Source organism: Panulirus ornatus, chromosome 14 (assembly GCF_036320965.1).
Source record: "Panulirus ornatus isolate Po-2019 chromosome 14, ASM3632096v1, whole genome shotgun sequence".
Classification (NCBI taxonomy): domain Eukaryota; kingdom Metazoa; phylum Arthropoda; class Malacostraca; order Decapoda; family Palinuridae; genus Panulirus; species Panulirus ornatus.
This window is the reverse complement of record NC_092237.1, coordinates 5,152,732-5,177,040: the sequence shown is the minus strand read 5'-3', so window position 1 is coordinate 5,177,040 and position 24,309 is coordinate 5,152,732. Positions and strand designations below refer to the sequence as shown.

Genomic DNA, 24,309 nt, shown 5'->3' with positions numbered 1-24,309 from the left:
AAAAAGGCTTTCAGTCACTTACATATAAGGGCTTTGTAACATTCACTCTGAACTCCATGGTTGTCTGTTTAGCCACAGTTTCATCTACTGAGACTAATTACTTTTACTGCACATGCTCAAAAATTGTTTCTGACATCCTCATCTCGAATACCTCTAACCCTAAAGCATGCAAAGGGAGATGTTGAAGACCGTGAAACTTAAGTGAAATGTTCAACCTGGTACAAGTAAACCATATTCCAGCAAGACACAGTAGTTCATTTGACCTAACAAACGTTATGACACTCTTTATAGCCCCTATCATGGGGCTCCTGCAGCTTCAGAGCTGCACTACAGTCAGTAGCAGAGAAAGGATGAACTCCTTTAGAGTGAGGAATTCTTCAATGAAATTGTACTCATTTTCATCACCTAGCAACGATTGAACCTCACCAACAGCGAATTTTCACTCATGGTGTAATCAAGCAGGTAAATTTTGTAACAGTGGGATTCTATTACATTCCTCTCTTCAATTTCTATGAAAATCTACACGTACTGACTAACATTTACAGCACCACTTGTGTCACTGCCTCTGCCTTTAGCTCAGTAAAGAAAATCACAGGAAGGTGCCTGGTAAGGAGAGAAAAAATATACCAATACATAATTCTAAGAACAAGTGATACAAAAAAATAAATAAAATACAGCATAAATATGCATATACATGAGAATATAAATATGAATATAATACGCTACTCTCAATTCTGATGTCCAGATCATTACAGTAAACAGTATACAGATAATTCAATTGCCAAAACACCTACCATTACCAACAGAGTACAAATATGCAAGCTGGCTATTGAAGCCAATATAAAACACAGGAAATAAAGGGTATGACACCTACCTGGTACTTGGTGGTGATGGCCAAAGTGGCTGTGGTGTTGACAGGCTTAAGAACTGGAAGCTTTACATGCTGCCCTGTACCTTGGAGACTGTAAACGCTGAAACCTCCTAAATTCAATGACCATGGTAGTTTATCCCGCTCTTAGCATGGAAAATACAGGATAAACAACAAATTAGATGGTTTCATATCAGCATACAATACTTTGTACATGTAACTAGAAGATGGTAAATATCTTAAAGAACAGTAAAGTGAAAAGGGTCCTACAAATTCTATTATGATAAACAGTATCAAATATTCTATAAAAAATCAAATATCTGTAAATCAAACCCATTTCCTTAGAGTACACACTTTCATCTGCTAATACTTAAGACTTTAAGTACTTTGCAAATCCACAGTCAAAAGGCATAGCATATTCATAAGTCTTAAGCTATTTCACAAGTGAAATAAACTATCAAAAAAAGCAGCAAAATGAAAAAGGAAAGGAGTCCTTCAAATTTTTTTATTTCATAAAATGTAACAAACCATTCAATGTCAGAGCAATGTATTCATTTATATTTATTTATTTATTTTGCTTTGTCGCTGTCTCCCGCGTTAGCGAGGTAGCGCAAGGAAACAGACGAAAGAATGGCCCAACCCACCCACATACACATGTATATACATACACGTCCACACACGTAAATATACATACCTATACATCTCAATGTATACATATACATACACACACAGACATATACATATATACACATGTACATAATTCATACTGTATACCTTTATTTATTCCCATCGCCACCTCGCCACACATGGAATAACAACCCCCTTCCCCCTCATGTGTGCGAGGTAGCGCTAGGAAAAGACAACAAAGGCCCCATTCGTTCACATTTAGTCTCTAGCTGTCATGTAATAATGCACCAAAACCACAGCTCCCTTTCCACATCCAGGCCCCACAAAACTTTCAATGGTTTACCCCAGATGCTTCACATGCCCTGGTTCAATCCACTGACAGCACGTTGACCCCGGTATACCACATCGTTCCAATTCACTCTATTCCTTGCACGCCTTTCACCCTCCTGCATGTTCAGGCCCCGATCACTCAAAATCTTTTTCACCTCCAATTTGGTCTCCCACTTCTCCTCGTTCCTTCTACCTCTGACAAATATATCCCCTTACATTCGCTGTTCCTACATTCGCTAATTATTACCTTCTATAGGTTAACCTAGCATCCCTGATTTAATTCTCATCTACCATTGCCTTTTGATACACTATTTCCTTAAATCTCTTTTTATAGTCCAATAAATACTCTTCTCTTTAGACAGCTAGAGATTGGATGTAATTTCATCAATCATTCACTCCTTTGCTACCTCACTACAAAAGAAGAAGCAAGAAGGAATAAAAGAAAGTTATAATTATCATTATCATATAAGCCATACCTGTAGCCCAGATTTCCCCAGGCAAGATGACAGGAACATCATGAACATTGTGCAAAAGGCTTTGTTTCTGTGCAGCATTATGGAGTACAAGATGAGGAAGGCACAGTACTAATGTATCTCCAAGAGTTGCTCTCTCACTTCGTGTCAAGTATGTACGGTGAACAGCATTCACTAATCCTGACTCTGATGCTATATTCAGTTGGGATGAAGAAAGGAAGACTGTAGTTGTGTCCAAATCTAAGTGGATCAGCAGTCTACTAAGGATAGGATACCAGGCTATGAATTTTTCTTTCCAAGATTTCAGGTGATGATCTACTTGAGTATCTTGAGCAGAATGAAGTCTACCTCTACTTCCTGTCTTAGCCTCAGACAGTGTGGCAGTTGATGATTCAACTTTTGTTGCTTCTGATTCAGTTTCAGATGGCTTTCTTTGAGACTTTACTATTCCTCGAACTTCAGATATTTTTTTCAAGAATACCATTTCAGTAAGAGTCTCAGAATCTAATTTTCTTGGAGAGTATTTAAGCCACTGAATAAGTTGAGGGTCAAACAAAAAGGCCATTTTCTTTAAACCTATAGTGAAGATGCTTGGCACACTCTCATCACAGTCATCTTTTGGAAACTGGAGAGCAACTTTGATCAACTTATCAGACACTGAAACTGTCTCTGGGAGCAAGACCTCTAGACCTGTCTTATCTCCTGGGCCTGAAAGGAGGAGACAAAGGAGATCACCCTGAGACCTCCGCAAGCTAACTGTTATGCCTCCAACAGTTGCCATACTGCCCCTGAGGGATGGAGTATCACATGATTTTGCTTCTACCTGATGAATCTTCACAGCTAATACTGGCAATTCTGAAAAAATAAGAGGTAAAATCACGTGAGTTCTAATGTCTTAGGCAAAGTAGCAAGTCTACCCTAAGGAATTAGGTGTCACTGCTGTTTGCTCAGACGACAAAGGTTAAGTACAACACTTTCACAAAATCAATGTGCATTAAAAATTACTGCACTTCATGTATCCCAAGTAAATTGGAATGGAGTTAACACATAAATCAATACACTTACATTACCAGAATCTTCAGTAATACATTTAGATAAACCTTACTTGCCCATTGAAGAACATATGTTGATAAGCCTAGTTTCTATTAAACTGATGATTCTTTTCTCTCATAACAACCTCACTACAGTCCAGTCTATAACTCATTCTTCCTTACATACCCTTTCTCCAGCTTCAAATTCTCTGCTACGTTATCCTATGAGTAAACTGCATCTCCTTAAGTTCCCCCTCTATTTTCTCCTTTACACATTCAGTATAAGCTTAGGCAAGGTTTTGATTTCTTAGGGATTTTTTTATTATCATTTTGCTTTGTCGCTGTCTCCCGCGTTAGCGAGGTAGCGCCAGGAAACAGACGAAAGAAATACTCAACTATCCCCAGGTCTTTCGCTATTTATCAGTTGATATCTAATCATTTGCACAGAGAATGTGAGTGATGAGTAATTGAGGTTGGTTGTAGTGGAGTGGATGAAGGTGGAGTTAAAAGTTTGTTAAGCCTGCCAAAATAAGTTTAACCATTTCAGTGTGTGATATTCATGTTTGTTTGTGTATTTGACCAGTACTTTACCTATTCAACTCTTTCAGGTTTCAAGTTTCTCATCTGATTCAGCCACCAGTGCTGTATCATCACTGAGCAACAACTGATTCTTAGGGATACCAACTAATAATTTTATCTATATCAATGTCAGTCGTAAATCAAGGAGGCCTTTCAAAAAAATTTCAAACACTACTGTCTGAACTTCAGCACATGAAGGCATGGCGATGGTTGGTGGACAAGTAATTATTTAACACATGAAATGGTACAACAACGCAGACAAAGATAAACTGACATATATCTTCCTATGATTTAAAAGGAACAATATAAGTGACTTACTCCTTGCAGAAAGGGCATCATCTACTAGGGAGTTCTGGTGGAGCTGCTCTGGCTGTGGATGTGGGTCAAACCAAGAAACCGCCAAGCAATACAACAGAAGCAGCTGGGGGGCACTTGTTTCTACATTCAGGTAATCTAATTAAAGAAAACAATAATGAAAAAATAAGTATTGTGCATAAGAAACTAGTTATTTGTCATTAGTGTATGTATATCATGGGTAAATTTTAAGCATGACAAAAATGCAACATAAAAATAAAAGAAAAGTTTTACTTTACAAGGAGTGTATGCAAGGTGATGTAACATGAATGGTGCAAAACTCCAAAGCAATTACATTTATATTTGGTGTCAATACCTATCATCAAAAGGTGCATTTACCAATTAAAGGCATGTTCTAACCTCTATTCATAAAGCAAATCCAAGATTTTCTGATTCTGGGCTAAATTTGTGTCCAAATATCAAACATTTTCACACAGTTTCACATTTAAATAGCATACACCTTTTCATATATAGAATGCAAGCTTTTCATGGATGGCTGACCATTCTCTTCCTTACATGTAGACACAAAGTAGAGCTGACTTTATGAGACATATGTTTATCTGCTTCAAGATAAGGCTATCACAAATTTTCCTGTTATGTACTATCTATTCAAACTTTATTGATACTTTTCGACTGATGTTTTTGCTTGTTTTATTTCCTATATTCTCTATTGTCCCTCAATCACTAGATCACTGCTAAGACCACCAAATTTATTTCTAATTTTTCTAATTCTTAAAAACTTTACATCACAAGTATATTTTACCTTAACTGTGCCTGAATGAATATATTCTCAGAAATGAATAATAATACTGTTGAAACATGATGTATTTCAATGTAAAATATGATAAAATACATAATGAAAACAAAGACTTTACCTAATCCTCCATTGTTCGAGAGATGTTATTTGTTTTATCTAAAGTTTTTCATTAAAATACTGTTGTATTACAATGCTATTCTGTTCATACTGTGCTTGAAATAATACAATCATGGAATTGTAACATTTTTGCTGAATTGACATACGTACTACAGTAGATAGTGGGATAAAATCACAACGAAAACAACTGACTCGCTGTCTTTCATTGTTCACAAGATTTTACCATAATCACTTTTCGAATGATTTTCAGTTACTGTTGTATCACAATAATTTTCAATCCTAATCAACTTGAATATACACTTAAACGAAAATATACAATATTGTTGCTGAAACTACCTGCATTTCAGTGTAAAGTATCGTAATAAGTAATGGTAAACAATTTGCCTTCAGCACTCGGTGATTCAGACCTAGTGAACCTCGGTTTACAGGAAACTTAGTGATTTTTCGTAAAGACTTTCTGAAATGAGTTTTATATGCCATAAAATATGGTGCTTTATTAGCCTAATTTGTTGTTCCATTACTCTCAAATACATTTTTTTTTTTTTTTTTTTTTTTTTTTATACTTTGTCGCTGTCTCCCGCGTTTGCGAGGTAGCGCAAGGAAACAGACGAAAGAAATGGCCCAACCCCCCCCCCCCATACACATGTACATACACACGTCCAGACACGCAAATATACATACCTACACAGCTTTCCATGGTTTACCCCAGACGCTTCACATGCCTTGCTTCAATCCACTGACAGCACGTCAACCCCTGTATACCACATGACTCCAATTCACTCTATTTCTTGCCCTCCTTTCACCCTCCTGCATGTTCAGGCCCCGATCACACAAAATCTTTTTCACTCCATCTTTCCACCTCCAATTTGGTCTCCCTCTTCTCCTCGTTCCCTCCACCTCCGACACATATATCCTCTTGGTCAATCTCTCCTCACTCATTCTCTCCATGTGCCCAAACCATTTCAAAACACCCTCTTCTGCTCTCTCGACCACGCTCTTTTTATTTCCACACATCTCTCTTACCCTTACGTTACTTACTCGATCAAACCACCTCACACCACACATTGTCCTCAAACATCTCATTTCCAGCACATCCATCCTCCTGCGCACATCTCTATCCATAGCCCACGCCTCGCAACCATACAGCATTGTTGGAACCACTATTCCCTCAAACATACCCATTTTTGATTTCCGAGATAATGTTCTCGACTTCCACACATTTTTCAAGGCTCCCAAAATTTTCGCCCCCTCCCCCACCCTATGATCCACTTCCGCTTCCATGGTTCCATCCGCTGACAGATCCACTCCCAGATATCTAAAACACTTCACTTCCTCCAGTTTTTCTCCATTCAAACTCACCTCCCAATTGACTTGACCCTCACCCCTACTGTACCTAATAACCTTGCTCTTATTCACATTTACTCTCAACTTTCTTCTTCCACACACTTTACCAAACTCAGTCACCAGCTTCTGCAGTTTCTCACATGAATCAGCCACCAGCGCTGTATCATCAGCGAACAACAATTGACTCACTTCCCAAGCTCTCTCATCCCCAACAGACTTCAAATACATGGGTCGACTTATACACGGGACATATCATAAATTAATAATTTCTTGGCCAAAAATCAAGGGTCGGCCTATACAGAGGTAGACTTATAGATGAGCATGTACGGTATATTCTTTATTCATAGTAGCCTATACCCTGTTCACTCAGAGTGATAGCTGGGTGGAAACAAAGACTAGCTGGTACTGTCATATTTCTTGGAAATAAGAAGCAAGACAATAAGAGTATAAACACGATTTCAACATACAGAAATATGAAAGGCTGCTTATGAAGGGCAAATTCAAAGGTAAAGCCTCCACAAGCAGTTCTCTGCTGTATCAGTTAGAAGATATGTGTTTTTCTGATCATTTTCAGTTAAGAAGACAGGTGCTGTTCTTATATAATGTATGTACACCAAAAGGCAAAATTATTCTTCAACAAATGTTTCAAGTGCTACTGCTACATCAGCATAGTGGTTTCAAAATGTACCATTACAAAGTGTTCAAAGAAAATGTAAGCATCAATGATCTTTGTAAAAGTTATTGATTATATGTGAAATAAATCCGTAATTTATGGAAAATTACCAGCTTGGAAGAAGTACTCATCCCTGGGCTGATGTGGTGATGCCCAATAAGAAGGTAAAAGGAGACTCTTATAATACAAGGAAGGCGAGAATCCCTGCAACAGTGGCACCATATTGTTCTGATACTGTAGACCAAGGCACATGTTGTGGGCCTACAGGAAAAAATATAAATGCTTTACTTGATCACTAAAGATTTGAAAAAAACTAACAGAGGTGAAGATATACTTGTATCTTGAAATACAAGATGTACTTGTATCTTTGAATAATTCTAGCATTCTTAATAATGATTCAGACAGTTAACTCAAAAATTCACTAATATTAATTCAGACAGTTGAAGTAACAACTATATGTAAAATAAGATCAAAGAAAATTCATATGATATACATCATTCTCGCAAACTGTACATCTTATATCAATACCTACAGTTAAAGTTAGATGAGAATGGCAGTTATGCAGCATAGATGGAGAAGGAGGCCGTAACATGCAGGCTGCTGACACTAGTCTTTTGGGGTACATGGGCTTTGTCCACTCTATGTCTAGACGAGACAGCTTCATCCGCACACTTGGAACAGGAAGCACTCGAGCCATACACAACTCAACACTTGCTTTCTGATTTTTCTGATAAAACACAGAATAATTTCTACTGAGTACATCAAAAGGGGATTAGATGAAAAACGTATCTCTGGATATGACTGCCAAACAACTCCTTTTTGCATGTCCAGCAAGCTACAGTGAACATAAATGTGCATAAAAATTTAAACTCCTAAGTAATGAATCTAGTAAACTTTGTATAACCGGCAAAAAGATGCAATAATCTATCCACGGAGAAAAGGAGGAGAAATGTGGAGAAAGAAGAGAATACTCACCTATGAGTAGACATGATGAGATTTTGTCAACGACAAGATTTTAGCAAGGTTAACACATAGTGTTTATTGCATGTCTTAAACATTTAATTAATAACTTCTTCTCTCTGTTACCACATATTTCATAATTATCAATCCCAGGTTCACCTGGAGCTGCTTTCAACCATATATGAGATTTTCTTTTAAATGTTTCTAGTTACATCAAACATATTACTTAATTCTCTTGGTAATACGATGCATAATACATCCATCTTACTTTGCAGGACTCCCATGTGTGTTTGTTTGATATCTTTCCCAGAAACAAAAGGGTAAGAATTTTACACAAATATCTTGTGCATGTCATATGATAAAAGTAACAGGGTTTCCAAAATACAGTGGAGGCTATGGTTATGCTTAAAACATTTATGTATTATTACTAAACTGAACTGTTGTGCTTTAAAATCTAACGAGAAAATCAGTGAGATTTTTTAAGAGAAATAAACAGAAACTGCATTTCCATACTGTTGAATTCAACTAGGTTGCTGTTTTCACATTCAGAGATGACTGCAAGTCTGACTCAAGTGAGAATTAGAAAGAGGTTAAGAATGTGGAGTGAAATCATTTGTGTATAAATGGAAATGGTTAGAAGATTAAAGAATATCATTCATGGAAAACAGAAAGAGCACAGGCAAAAGGACAGAACCCTAAAGGTCACCACTGTTGAGAAGGATAAATCACTCCATCAATGAATGCCATGATGGAGTGGCTAGAAAGGAAATTAGGCAATATAGAACCAAGAAGCAAGCAAGTCTAATGAAAAAAGTTTATTGAAAAAAGACTTGTTCCATATGCAAATGTTTTCAAGATTTTGAGGGCTCCACCAAAAGATTCACAAGAATCCCTATGGGAGAGGAAAAGGGGAGGGTCATATAGAGATCACCAGTAGACCTTGCACTGCAAAAGCTGTACTGGTGATCTGAAAGATGAAAATAGGATTCTAAGTATTTAAGAAAGTAAAAACTGAGGAGTTTCAAAAACATCTTGTTAGAGAAAGGGCAATGAGGTAATAGTATCAAAATATATGGAGTTTTTGAAATTCATTCTTGGGATGCAATATCTCATACAAAATATAACGTTTATAATGTATATACATGTGTATGTGGGTGGGTTGGGCCAATATTTTGTCTGTTTCCTTGCGCTACCTCGCTAACACGTGAGACAGCAACAAAGTATAATAATAATAATAAATGTTTCTAAAGAAGAATCTTCATGTGATGATGAAAGAAAGTATGCAAGACATGCACTCTTGAGATGCTCTAAAAAACATACTGATTATGATATTTATGAAGACCATCCATCAACAGGAGTACACATTACATTTCTAAATATTTCTAAAACTTACCTTTCTACGTTTGGCACTGAAGACAGTTTTCATGTTAATGTGAGCATGCTGGGCAGCATGTAGCACCACTGTTGGTTCCATCACTGTCAAAATGTAGGAGCGAATAGGAGTGTTGGCTTCTAGAGCAGCTATCTCATCTTCAGTAGGACCCAGTAAGTTTGTTGGGGGTTCATCTGTTGTGAAATGTAGGGGAAATAAGAATACATGGAAAATCTTTGAAACTCTTTAATAGAAAATTATATATAATTCATGAATAATCAAACATAGTAGTCTAACTTCTCTGATCACTTTACTAAATTCAAATCCGAGTCTGTCTTTCCATTTTGCTTCTCATTTAAATTTTCTCAACTAGTATCATTTTCCACCAATCTACTGCAATCACCCTACTTTGTTTATCTTCCCAAATCTACTAGGGCATATCAAATCATTAAATACTGTTTTAAAAAGTTTTATCACCTTTAGTGAAAGGAAAAATAACACACAAATAATGTTTCACCATGTGCACAACATTCTGAAAATTAAGTTTTGGTTAATCATAATAAACTTATGGAGATATTTTCTTCAAATGTTTACGAATGTACCACATATAGAGCTGATATCAGGACTAGCACCTGTGAGTCAATCTGGTCTAGTCCACCAGAGGTAGACCTTTTTCTTTATTCTTTTAAGTTGGAGGCTCCAGGCATGGACAAAACTCCACATCAAGGATGGGCCTTAATGGAATATAGTGAGGATCATGAAAGGTATAAAGGAGAGACAAGGGAAAGTATAAACAAATTTTCGAGGAAGTGAAAAACCAGTCTATACTTACTGGTTATACTTACATGGCTACCCATCCCTCTTCAGAAAGTAAGCAACAACATGGTATAAATAACTAGTGACTGAACAAAAAAAGGAAATACCAACATTATGTTGTTTCTTCAATCTACTCGGACAGCATTTGACTCTGTATCATGAATCGATTTCAGGAAAACTACAGTACCCGTGCTCTATTTCACATCATTCACTTATCACCATATACTCTAATTCAGGTATTACTTTCATCATACTAATCTCTTTTCTAAGGCTTTCTCTACAACAGACGTAAGTTTAAGAATCTGATCTAAATAAAGTTAATACAGAGACTAGAAATACCAACACTGAGAAAATGCATCAAATGTATCTTCACTTTACCCTTGACAAACATCTTCATTACATCCTCAATAATCATAAATTCACTTTATCTTTTACAAACATATCTTAATTTCACCCTTAACAAATGCATCTTTATGTATAAATCTAAATTCACTTCATCCTAGACAAGCACATTCTCACTTTACCTTCAATAGACATATCTTCACTTCACCCCCAACAAATAAATCTTCACTACACCCTCAATATTATCAATGCCATGGGCTTTTACACTGACTTATAAGAATCAGGTCAACAGAAAGGGTCACGAAGAGAAAAAATAAATAGAAAAGTGAAAAGAAGATACTAAGCACAAACAATATGTTCTATCTCCTACAGAATGACATTGAATAAGTATTTTATAAGTTTTTATCGAGGATGTAAGGCATGTGTACGTGTAGGAAGAGAGGAAAGTGATTGGTTCTCAGTGAATGTAGGTTTGCGGCAGGGGTGTGTGATGTCTCCATGGTTGTTTAATTTGTTTATGGATGGGGGTGTTAGGGAGGTGAATGCAAGAGTTTTGGAAAGACGGGCAAGTATGAAGTCTGTTGGGGATGAGAGAGCTTGGGAAGTGAGTCAGTTGTTGTTCGCTGATGATACAGCGCTGGTGGTTGATTCATGTGAGAAACTGCAGAAGCTGGTGACTGAGTTTGGTAAAGTGTGTGAAAGAAGAAAGTTAAGAGTAAATGTGAATAAGAGCAAGGTTATTAGGTACAGTAGGGTTGAGGGTCAAGTCAATTGGGAGGTGAGTTTGAATGGAGAAAAACTGGAGGAAGTGAAGTGTTTTAGATATCTGGGAGTGGATCTGGCAGCGGATGGAACCATGGAAGCGGAAGTGGATCATAGGGTGGGGGAGGGGGCGAAAATTCTGGGAGCCTTGAAAAATGTGTGGAAGTCGAGAACATTATCTCGGAAAGCAAAAATGGGTATGTTTGAAGGAATAGTGGTTCCAACAATGTTGTATGGTTGTGAGGCATGGACTATGGATAGAGTTGTGCGCAGGAGGATGGATGTGCTGGAAATGAGATGTTTGAGGACAATGTGTGGTGTGAGGTGGTTTGATCGAGTAAGTAACGTAAGGGTAAGAGAGATGTGTGGAAATAAAAAGAGCGTGGTTGAGAGAGCAGAAGAGGGTGTTTTGAAATGGTTTGGTCACATGGAGAGAATGAGTGAGGAAAGATTGACCAAGAGGATATACGTGTCGGAGGTGGAGGGAACGAGGAGAAGAGGGAGACCAAATTGGAGGTGGAAAGATGGAGTGAAAAAGATTTTGTGTGATAGGGGCCTGAACATGCAGGAGGGTGAAAGGAGGGCAAGGAATAGAGTGAATTGGAGCGATGTGGTATACCGGGGTTGACGTGCTGTCAGTGGATTGAATCAAGGCATGTGAAGCGTCTGGGGTAAACCATGGAAGGCTGTGTAGGTATGTATATTTGCGTGTGTGGACGTATGTATATACATGTGTATGGGGGTGGGTTGGGCCATTTCTTTCGTCTGTTTCCTTGCGCTACCTCGCAAACGCGGGAGACAGCGACAAAGCAAAAAAAAAAAGAAAAAAAAAAGTATTTACATGTAAAATTAAATCTATTCTAATCAACTTTTAGTAATCTTCATTTCTCTTTTCTTTGTTCATAAAGGGCTGCATCTCAGACTCAGTGAAGTAGCATCAGTAATGACCTAACATCCATCATGTACAACTTCCATTACTCCAATTATTCTGCCAGATGACATTTCAAGACAATTTGACAAATGGTATAGTAAAAACTCACAGTTGGGTGGCATTGAGTATGGAGGATAATCATGTTGGTTAAAAGCATGTAAAATTGCTTCCAGTCTGTGGTGGAATCCAGATGATAAGTTTACTTCTGATGCCCCAAATGCAATGCGGCACATTGCTCGTTCACCCATATTGCTGGAAAAAAAAAAAGACAGTATTAATGTCACCACTTAGACATACAGGAGGTTTATTTGTCAAAATCAAAGCATAAAGAACAAAATAAACTTTTATGTTTCTTTTATCATACTTGATCGCCGTTTCCCGCATCAGCAAGGTAACAGCAGGAAACAGACGAAGAATGGCCCATCCACTCATATACACATACATATATATATTTATATTTTTTTTTTCTTTTAATACTATTTGCCATTCCCCGCGTCAGCAAGGTAGCGTTAAGAACGGAGAACTGGGCCTTAGAGGGAATATCCTCACCTGACCCCCTTCTCTGTTCCTTCGTTTGGAAAATAAAAAAAAAACGAGAGGGGAGGATTTCCAGCCACCCGCTCCCTCCCCTTTTAGTCGCCTTCTACGACACGCAGGGAATACGTGGGAAGTAATCTTTCTCCCCGATCCCCAGGGATATATATATTTATATATATACAAAAACACCCATACATGCACATTTACATTTTTTTTTTTTTTTTTTTTTTTTATACTTTGTCGCTGTCTCCCGCGTTTGCGAGGTAGCGCAAGGAAACAGACGAAAGAAATGGCCCAACCCCCCCCCCCCATACACATGTACATACACACGTCCACACACGCAAATATACATACCTACACAGCTTTCCATGGTTTACCCCAGACGCTTCACATGCCTTGCTTCAATCCACTGACAGCACGTCAACCCCTGTATACCACATGACTCCAATTCACTCTATTTCTTGCCCTCCTTTCACCCTCCTGCATGTTCAGGCCCCGATCACACAAAATCTTTTTCACTCCATCTTTCCACCTCCAATTTGGTCTCCCTCTTCTCCTCGTTCCCTCCACCTCCGACACATATATCCTCTTGGTCAATCTCTCCTCACTCATTCTCTCCATGTGCCCAAACCATTTCAAAACACCCTCTTCTGCTCTCTCAACCACGCTCTTTTTATTTCCACACATCTCTCTCACCCTTACGTTACTTACTCGATCAAACCACCTCACACCACACATTGTCCTCAAACATCTCATTTCCAGCACATCCATCCTCCTGCGCACATCTCTATCCATAGCCCACGCCTCGCAACCATACAACATTGTTGGAACCACTATTCCCTCAAACATACCCATTTTTGCTTTCCGAGATAATGTTCTCGACTTCCACACATTTTTCAAGGCTCCCAAAATTTTCGCCCCCTCCCCCACCCTATGATCCACTTCCGCTTCCATGGTTCCATCCGCTGACAGATCCACTCCCAGATATCTAAAACACTTCACTTCCTCCAGTTTTTCTCCATTCAAACTCACCTCCCAATTGACTTGACCCTCACCCCTACTGTACCTAATAACCTTGCTCTTATTCACATTTACTCTCAACTTTCTTCTTCCACACACTTTACCAAACTCAGTCACCAGCTTCTGCAGTTTCTCACATGAATCAGCCACCAGCGCTGTATCATCAGCGAACAACAACTGACTCACTTCCCAAGCTCTCTCATCCCCAACAGACTTCATACTTGCCCCTCTTTCCAGGACTCTTGCATTTACCTCCCTTACAACCCCATCCATAAACAAATTAAACAACCATGGAGACATCACACACCCCTGCCGCAAACCTACATTCACTGAGAACCAATCACTTTCCTCTCTTCCTACACGTACACATGCCTTACATCCTCGATAAAAACTTTTCACTGCTTCTAACAACTTGCCTCCCACACCATATATTCTTAATACCTTCCACAGAGCATCTCTATCAACTCTATCATATGCCTTCTCCAGATCCATAAATGCTACATACAAATCCATTTGCTTTTCTAAGTATTTCTCACATACATTCTTCAAAGCAAACACCTGATCCACACATCCTCTACCACTTCTGAAACCGCACTGCTCTTCCCCAATCTGATGCTCTGTACATGCCTTCACCCTCTCAATCAATACCCTCCCATATAATTTACCAGGAATACTCAACAAACTTATACCTCTATAATTTGAGCACTCACTCTTATCCCCTTTGCCTTTGTACAATGGCACTATGCACGCATTCCGCACATTTACATACATATACATATTTTTTATCTTTATTTATTATACTTTGTCGCTGTCTCCCGCGTTAGCAAGGTAGCACAAGGAAACAGACGAAAGAATGGCCCAACCCACCCACATACACATGTATATGCATGCATACACGTCCACACACACAGAAGTTGGAAGTCTGTGCTAAGGACAGAAGAAATGCCAGACAGAAATAGAAGTAATTAGGTTAAGTAAAGCCATGGTGGAGCATGACAATGAAATAAAAAACTGAATTATGTGCTTTGAATTGATACACAAATAGAAAAATACAGACAAAACTAAGATAGGATTTCAAAGTGGAAGATAATATTGCTTCTCTTGCAAACCAACCAAATCAATGAATTATTCCATTACAAACATTTTCAAGTGAGCTGGTCGGTCTCCAATGTCCATTCTTTCAAAGATACTGTATCACCATGATGTTTAGAAACAGCTGGAGGTTGGTTAGACGAAATCTAGTTTATCTGATTTACATCAACAGGCAGATTTTACAATATCTCCATAAAAAAAGGAACAATGGACTGAGTGGTTGACCCTTACCAATATTCTAAATCTGTGCTAATTTCAGAAAGCTTCTCACTGCTCACATCTGCTGGAAGTTCCATGAAGTAAAAGTAATCCATTGCCACTGCCCCAGTTCTTGCTAATAAAATGGCTTCTGCAAAGAAATGTCAGTATTTCATAATAACTATGATAGTTATTGATACCAAATCTGGAAAAAAAATTACAAAAATCAAGGGAGGATAGAAACGTCCAAGGATAAAATGGCCAAAATCTATATCAAGACTAAAAGTAATATCCAAAGAACACTGCAAAACTCAATAGAAGAAGTTTTATTAAATTCTGAACTTCTCTAAGATTAAGAAAATGTATTACTGATATGACACACACATCCTTGAAAAAGAAAGCCAAAGACATATAAACATAATCTAACTTCCAACTGTGTTTCCTTTTAGACGATATATCATAGAAATATGATGAAAATTCAAATGGGAAATAAACGAAACAAGGTAAGACTAAATGAAATAATGTTAGATCAAGACCATACATCTCACCACATATGCTTGACAGTAGTCGTGAAGTACCTCATACACCCGACAGCAGAGCAGAATAAGTTTAAGGAAGTACTATCTATCTATCTCTCCATATCTCTGATGCCCATTCCCTCGGGAATTCTGTCATATGCTTTTTCCAGATCCATAAATTGTGCATACAACTTTTTATCTTTTGCCAAATACTTTTCTACAGTCATCTTTATGACAAAATAATCTGATCCACACATCCTCTACCTTTCATAAAACCCCCTTGCTCTTCACTTACTCTGCATTCAGTCACTTCCATCAATCTGTCAATTAATATTCTTGTATACACTTTTCCTGGTATACTTAATGGCCTTATTCCCCTACAATTGCTACATACATCCTTCACACATTTTCCTTTGAATAAATTAACAGTAATAGCTTTCACCCAATCCTCAGGCACAACCTTCTTTCCATGCCAAATTACATATAAGATGCATCCACTCTACCACACTTTCTCCATACTTCAGAGTTCAGCAGTAATCCCACTCACTCAAGGTGCCCTTCCTACCTTCAGCCTCATTACTGCCCTTCTTACCTCTCTCTTTGATATAAGTCCCTGCACTTGTATCCTCTTCCTTCCCTCCTCCATACCCAGGCATGTAACTAATGCTTCCTCCCCTTCTCCCACATTCATCAGTCCTTCAAAATACTCTTTTAAGGAAGTACAAAGCACAAAAACAACATTTCATCAAGTCAAGTGATATTTCCTTTTTTAGGGAGTTATGTTCTACTAAATCATAATAACAAACTTATGGAGATATTTGAGAATGACCTGCTCTCAGAAAGTACACTAGATATAAGGACTGTCCCAACATAAGTGTTTAAGGATATTGACAGGGCATTGGTACATTAGAAACAGTGTTTCACAAACCTGTAGAATCTTTGATATGTTTATCCCAGGAGTAAGAGTAGTCCCACAGCTCCTGGGCCTCCATTAAAGCCTGAGGATCAAATAAGGACTGGGAGAGGTAGTCCTGACCATCCTGTCCAGAGCTTAAGAATGACATTGCTCCTCTAGCTGCAACAGTATGCTCTTGGCCAGCTGTAACATTACCCTGAGGTAGAAGAAAAAAGCATAACTGCAAGGTCAGCTGAAGAATCAGAAATGGCTGGAAAGTAAAACAGAAGTAATGGTAACATAATGCTATACATTAAGAAATTTTACAATCAATGAGTTCTCAAGTGTTATTTAGAGTGAAGGTTATCATGCACACCCTTTTCTCTTTGATGTCATTTATTTGCTGGTAAATCTTAGGGAGTAGAGTTAAGCACCACCTGATTGTATAAATTCTATTTCCCATTCTGTAAAAAAAAAAAAAAGAAAAACTGTACAATGTACTCCAGCAGGCCTTTGGAATTTGACAGAGGTATACCTACAATAGGAGGGATTGTTTTTACAGACTTTTTGATATTCATATGGGGATGGTGCAGAAAAGTTGTGGACTCATGAGAAAAATTTTGAAAAAAAAAATATGGGTTCTCTGTGCCACAATCTTTAGCCCCACAAGGGGCCCAGTATTTGAAAAATGGTGAAAGCATAGAGAAAAGAGTATGAAAAAGATATATCTATGAAGCTCCAGCCAACCTGGCATCATTTCCTCACTGGGTGAGGGCTGGCAAACTGCACAAGTACAAATTTTTGGCAGTTGTGGATTATAGCTGTAGTTTATGTTGAGAAGAAATATTGTGTACTACATACAACTTGAGTCGTAATTCATGATTGAAGTGTTAACCAAAGCCTAGGAACCACTTATATGTTTTCAATGAATTCTAAAATACTAGCTCATGAGCATGGGTCAAATCAGAAATACACAAATATTCCAATGTGAATTCAAAACAAAGATAAAATGAGTCACTCACCTCTTGTATATCTGCTATACCACATATGCAAATTCCAACTGGATCAACAGTAAGTGAGGATATGCCAAGCTGGACATTGACTGCTTCTAGACCTCGAACTACAACAGTCATGAAACTTCCTTGATGTTCCACTCGCATGAATGGAGTAAATCGCATCTTTGTTGGTCCAAAATATCCACTATCTTGCACAGATTCTGTTAACTATAAGTCTGAATGATTAAAACATTTAGCTGTCATTACAAGAGAATTCATAATGTCACACACATAAAGTTACTTATTTGAATATTACTGTTGTCAATCAAGTAAAAAAGCATCCACTACAAAAGATGTGCCCAACCCAGACTTTAGAGCTAACCAGCTATAAACATATCATTTGAAGAGAAATGATACATAACAGATAATCTATCAAAAACAGATGAGGTGGGATGATTGTAGTGTGATAATTAACCATACAGAAACAAAATATAAGTTGCGACAGATGTTGTATGCAAACGAAGAGTTTGAATGGTTGGCTAGTTAGTCATATATGCAGTATGAGAATGATGAAAGAGACTGAATAAATGTATGATTGTAAATCTTGAAAGGGAGGTAGTGTAGACTGTTAAGATCAGCTTGCATGGTGAAGTATTGGGAGCTGTGAATGAAATGAAATGTTTGGGGATTAAGTTCTGTAAGAATGCCATTGGAAAAGCTTAAACTGAAAGTAATATGATTCAAAGAACTAAAACTGATGGTGCAGTGAAAGCTCTAGGGAAAGACAAAAACTTAATTCTACAGTGTGCAAGACGCTTCCATTAAGTACTTGTCTCAACATTGATTTATGATTGTGAACCTTGCTTGCATGAAGTACTTGTCTCAACGTTGATTTATGTCTGTGAACCCTAGGTGTTAGTCAGCAAAAAAGTAAAAAAATAACAACAGTAGCAGTGGAGAATTTTTAAGTATAGGAGTTGAATAAAGTAAAAAAAAATAAAAAAAAAAATTAACAAGAAGGTTTTGCAATGTGAAGAAATATTTTAAAAAAGCATAAATAAGAGAAATAGTGAGAAAGCATCAGCAAACTTCAGGGAGACTAAGAAAATGTTTTGGAATGAGGAGAATAATCTGATGAGAACAAGTTAACAAAGGCACATATGTAACAGGAGCACAGGGGTAAGTGTTAACAGGCAAAAAAGAGATATTGAGAATAATCTGATGGACTGTTGAATACGTCATTTGGTAGAATGGCAGATGTGAGGGGGTAGGACAAGGCAGTACGTAAAGCAAGAGTGTCTTGTCAAATGGTTTGGTGAAAAGAAAGGTGGTGGTGAAAGCCGTGTGTAAAATGAAGTGTGGTAAAGTGACTGGAGTTGAAGGGATTGCAGCTGAACTCAAGATGGCAGATGACAGTGTTGGTGATTGGTCAATCAAGATTTTCAGTAACTGTACATCCTAAGTTGTACCTGAGAATCTGAAGAATGCATGTATATTGCCATTACATAAAGGGTAGGGGGAAAAGTAAATCTTTGAATTAAGGACTTATAAGTTCGCTGAGTGTCCTAGGTAAGTTGTATAGGAAAGTGGTGACTGAGAAGGTGATGGCATGCATATGGCATCAGTCTGGGGAGGAACAATGTGACTTCAGGGGTAGTAGAGAATATGTGGATCAGGTGTTTCCTTTGAAGAATTCATGTAAGAAATACATAAAGAAACAAAGGGATTTGTATATGACATTTATGGATCTGGAGAAAGCATTTGATAGGTGAGAGATTTGCTTTGCGGAAGGTGTAACAAATATATGGTGTGAGAAGAAATATACTAGAAACAGAGTGGAATTTTCATCAAAAGAGGAGGATGAGTTGTTCTAGCTGATAGGGGGTCTGTGGCAGGGGTGTGTGATGTCACCACTACTATTGAACTTGTTTATGGATGGCATGTTATGGGAGGAAAATATGAGGCTCTTCAGCCGGTTGTTTTTGTGTCTTTTTGAGGGGTCTGAAAGGTCAATCAGCTGCTGTTTGTTGATGACATGGCTCCACTGGTAGGTTAGAGTGAAAAATTGCAGAAGCTGATTTCTGCATTTGAAAAGTGTGTGAGAGGAGAAAGTTGAAAGGTCATGTGAATAAAAGTAAAGTTTTGCAGTGGAGGGAGACAGTTTGGCTGAAGTGCGAGTTTGAATGGAGAGAACATGGAGGAAGTGAAGTGTTCTACATATCTGGGAGAAAATATGGCAGCAAATGGAACCGTGGGAGATGAAGTAAGCCACAGGGCAGTTGATTGGGGGTACATTACTGGGCACAATGAAGAAAGCATGGAAAGATAATTCACTGTCTAAGGGCAAAGATGAGAATGCTTGATGGTATAGTACTCTCATCAGGGCCATATGGATGTGAGCATGGGTTTCAGACAAAAATGTAAAGGCTTCAGTGGATGGTGGATGTGTTAAAAATGAAATGTTTGAGGAAAATATGAGGTGTGAGGAGTGTTAGTTGAATATGAAACAACAGACAACAATGATTGTTTTTTCATCCATATTCGCCATTTCCTGTACTAGCAAGGTAGCTTCAAAAACAAATGACCAAGCATCAGAGGGAAACATCTTCACTTGGACCGCATCTCTATTCCTTCTTTTGGAAAAGTAAAATATGAGGGGAGGATTTGCAGACCCCCGCACCCATCCCTCTCAGTAATCTCCTAGGCATGCAGGGAATACATGGGAAGTATTCTTTCTCCCTTGTCCCCAGGGATAAATCATCAATGATGTTGGAAACAATTAAGTCCTGGAAAAAGTCTTAACGCAACAGGCTTCTTACCACAGTCGGCCTCAGATAATACCTTTTTCCCACTAGCAAGGGAAAAGGTAATATCTTATTATGATTTCAACTTTGTTTTGTGAGCCAATAGACTAAATGGAACACCAAAATGTCTGTCACATTAGCTGGAAGTGTGGCAGAAAATGGTTAAATGACTGCTGCTTTTGACTAAGGTAGTCTTGGGTTCTGTTAAGCACTAGATGGCAGATTAATTCTAAGATAAAATTCAGGTTCTTTTTGCATGCCTTAAGTGCAAATTAAAACAAAGTTGCAAATTATAAATATACATATATGGAAGGATGGAGTGAAAAAGATTTTGGGTGATCGGGGCCTGAACATGCAGGAGGGTGAAAGGCGGGCAAGGAATAGAGTGAACTGGATCGATGTGGTATACCGGGGTCGACGTGCTATCAATGGATTAAATCAGGGCATGTGAAGCGTCTGGGGTAAACCATGGAAAGTTCTGTGGGAACTGGATGTGGAAAGGGAGCTGTGGTTCGGGCATTATTGCATGACAGCTAGAGACTGAGTGTAAACGAATGGGGCCTTTGTTGTCTTTTCCTAGCGCTACCTCACACACATGAGGGGGGAGGGGGATGTTATTCCATGTGTGGCGAGGTGGCGATGGGAATGAATAAAGGCAGACAATGTGAATTATGTACATGTGTATATATGTATATGTTTGTGTGTGTATATATATGTGTACATTGAGATGTATAGGTATGTATATTTGCGTGTGTGGACGTGTATGTATATACATGTGTATGTGGGCGGGTTGGGCCATTTTTTCGTCTGTTTCCTTGTGCTACCTCGCTAACGCGGGAGACAGCGACAAAGCAAAATAAATAAATAAATAAATAAAATAATAATAATAATAATATATATATATATATCCAATGCATAGAATCACATGCCTTGAAAGTCCAAGTAGCAGTTTCAACATAGAGGCCCATATGTAATGTCTTGTTAAGCCTGTGCCTATGAGCAGAGGTTGCATTTTCTTCATCTCCCCAGTAAACTGGAAGGAGAGCTGATCCCAGGGACCAAGCCCATGATGACCAGGATCCTTCTTCTGCATAAATATCTGTAAACAAAATGGAAAATTAACAAGAACCATAGCCTAAGATAATTATCTTAACTAACTCCTATGGTATCATCTGATGTTGGGTTTGCTCTCCAAATATCCTTTAAAATTTTTCTCCAGCACCATCTAATCACCATAGTTCCAATTACCTTTCATATTCTATCTTCCACCACTGTGACCATACTCTTATATTACATCTCACTCTCACATTAGTTAAGGTAATTTTACCAACCTATCATCTTGAACTCTTGAGTAAAAACTTCTTCAATGAGACTGTACTCCTTTCCATCCAGTGACAGTGAAACAAGTTTGCCTTAGGTGACTTTTCACTCAAGATGTATCTTAATAGTCAACCCACCTCACATTCATTACCTTATTTTTTCAGTAAGTGGAGCATTTTAGATACCCGGGAGTGGATACAACAGCGGATGGAATCATGTTAGCCAAAGTAAGCCAGAGGGTGTATGAGGGGAATAGGTTCTGGGTACATTAAGCAATGCATGTGGACAGATGGGTCACTGTCTGTAAGGGTAAAGATGAGTATGTTTGGTGGTACAGTGGTCCTGCTGGGAGGCAAGACATGGGCAATGAATCAAAATTTACACAAGAGGGTGGATGGTAAGAGCAATAAATAGAAGTAGCAGGTAGGAATATGAGACAGGAGCTTTAGTTAGAAACATTAGTTAGAAGCAGTAGGTGGGCGCATTAGCTGGGAGCATCAGATACAGGTAATAAGTTGCAATATTAGGCAGGAATATTAGGTGGACACATTAGGAACTAGTAGTCAGCAGGAACAGCATTAGGTGGACACATTAGGAAATAGTAGTCAGCAGGAACATTATTAGGTAGGAACCTCTGAAAATGCACTAGAGTCACCCTCTGCCAGTGGCTTGTTAAGGGTAAGGCACTAAAGGCTAAGAAGTGACATGGAGTTCAACAGTTATGGAGACTCTTTTGGCATGGCCATCCCCATGAGGGAGTTCCCAAAAGTAATGGGTGTCAGATATACAGAAAGACTCATCTGTTCTATTTCTGTTTAAAAACTAAACCTTTTCCTTCTCCTTGAAAGCATGCGTTAGTACATCCCATCCCCAAGAAGGGTGACCGTTCTTACCCCTCTAACTACTACCCGGTTACTTGGACATCTATCATTCCCAAAGTCTTTGAATCCCTCCTCATCTCCAATATCCTCAGACATCTCAAATCTCACAATCTTCTCTTAGATCACCAGTAATGTTTCGATAAAGCAAAATCCACAGGTGATATTCTTTCCAATACTGATAATGTCCAGTCATCATCCCTGAGAGATTTGAAGCTTCTGACAGGGTTTGGCACTGGGGTCTCACGATTAAGCTCCCCTCTTCTGGCTTCCCACTTTTACTTTGTGTGCTCACATCTAGCTTTCTTTCTGGCTGATCTATCTCTGTGGTTGTTGATGGATCAACCTTTCCACCTTTCCCCCATCAACAGCAGTGTCCCTCAAAATGCTCAAGCCTGTCTCCTTCACATTTTCTCCTTTCTATTTCAGATTTCCTTCCTTCCACAAATTACCAAGTACATTCACATGCTTACAACTCAACCCTGCATTCCTCCGCATCTTCAATTCTGTTCTTTCTTTCCTCACTCGATCGTCATCTCATCTTGGCAAAACTTTCTCAATACACTCAGACATGGACAAGATATCTCAGAGGGGTTGACAAAAACTGGTTGAGTTTAATGCCTCCAAGACCCAGTTTCCATCCATATCCCCACCAAAATTCCCCACAACTTACAACTTTCCTCTCTCATTTGACAGTTTTGTTATTCCACCTCTTCACTCAAAGAACATACTTGGTATAACTGCAACATTCACTCTATTTTGGAAACCTTACATTATGGAAATAGCTAAGTCAGCCTCTTAAGAAAATGGGAGTCCTCTTTACACAGTGAAATTTCTTTTCCTACAGATAGTTGCTCCATTTATACAAAGGACTGTTCTGTCCTTGTATGGAGAATTGCTTTCACATCTTGATAGAGTTGAGTCGAAAGCAGTCAGACTCATAAACTCTCCCAGGCTACCTTCAAAACCTGCTTGCCCTATGCTGCAATGTTGGTCCACTTTCTCTCTCCAATAGGTATTACTATGATTTTTGCTCAAGAGAGCTAGATGCTTGGGTGCCCCCACCACTAGCTACACCACACAATACTCAACAAGCTGCTGCATCACATAAGTACTATGTGGCTGCTGGTAACTTAAGGGAGGGCCACTTTGAAGGCTGCTTCTTTCTCTACACCTCAAAGCTTTGAAACACTACCCTCTCACAACGTTCCCAAAAATTACGACCTGGTACATTTGTAAAGACAGGTTTTTCACTTCCCCTAGATTCATAATAATTTTCCCTTGTCTCTTCTTTTTCTCTTTCATTTACCTTTCTATATTAATTCACCCCAACCTCAACTAGGCCTCACCTGCATCACGCTTTCAAACGTACATACAACAAAATTACAAATCACAGAAAAAAGACCTGAGCAATTACAAGCATTCAACACTTGCACAACAAAACACAATTTCAGTGCAATCCCACCTCAAAATGTTCAACATGTACTTCTCTGCAACATTACTAGACCCCTCCCATCCAAACTACATCATAACCAAACTCCAAGCAGAAATAGAATATTCATCCTTGCCTTACACCTCAGCAACCTATCCTCACAAATTCCCTCCCCTCCCCAAATAAACACAACACAAACAAAACATATTCACACTGTGATTTCCACTCTTAAATTTGAATCCATCAGACATATAAACAACTGAAACTAAACCCCAATACATTCA

The 24,309-nt window shown here is 38.4% G+C and overlaps 1 protein-coding gene across 1 annotated transcript in view; it reads right to left on the bottom strand.

The window, feature by feature from the left end:
- Positions 1-24,309, bottom strand: part of Vps13B (vacuolar protein sorting 13B) — an 85,553-nt gene that overhangs the window by 49,780 nt on the left and 11,464 nt on the right. The window contains 11 exon segments of the mRNA XM_071669425.1: positions 875-1,014; positions 2,302-3,153; positions 4,227-4,361; positions 7,264-7,414; positions 7,686-7,880; positions 9,507-9,679; positions 12,446-12,588; positions 15,217-15,334; positions 16,630-16,813; positions 17,619-17,819; positions 21,325-21,494. Coding sequence (XP_071525526.1) covers positions 875-1,014; positions 2,302-3,153; positions 4,227-4,361; positions 7,264-7,414; positions 7,686-7,880; positions 9,507-9,679; positions 12,446-12,588; positions 15,217-15,334; positions 16,630-16,813; positions 17,619-17,819; positions 21,325-21,494 — 2,462 coding nt within the window.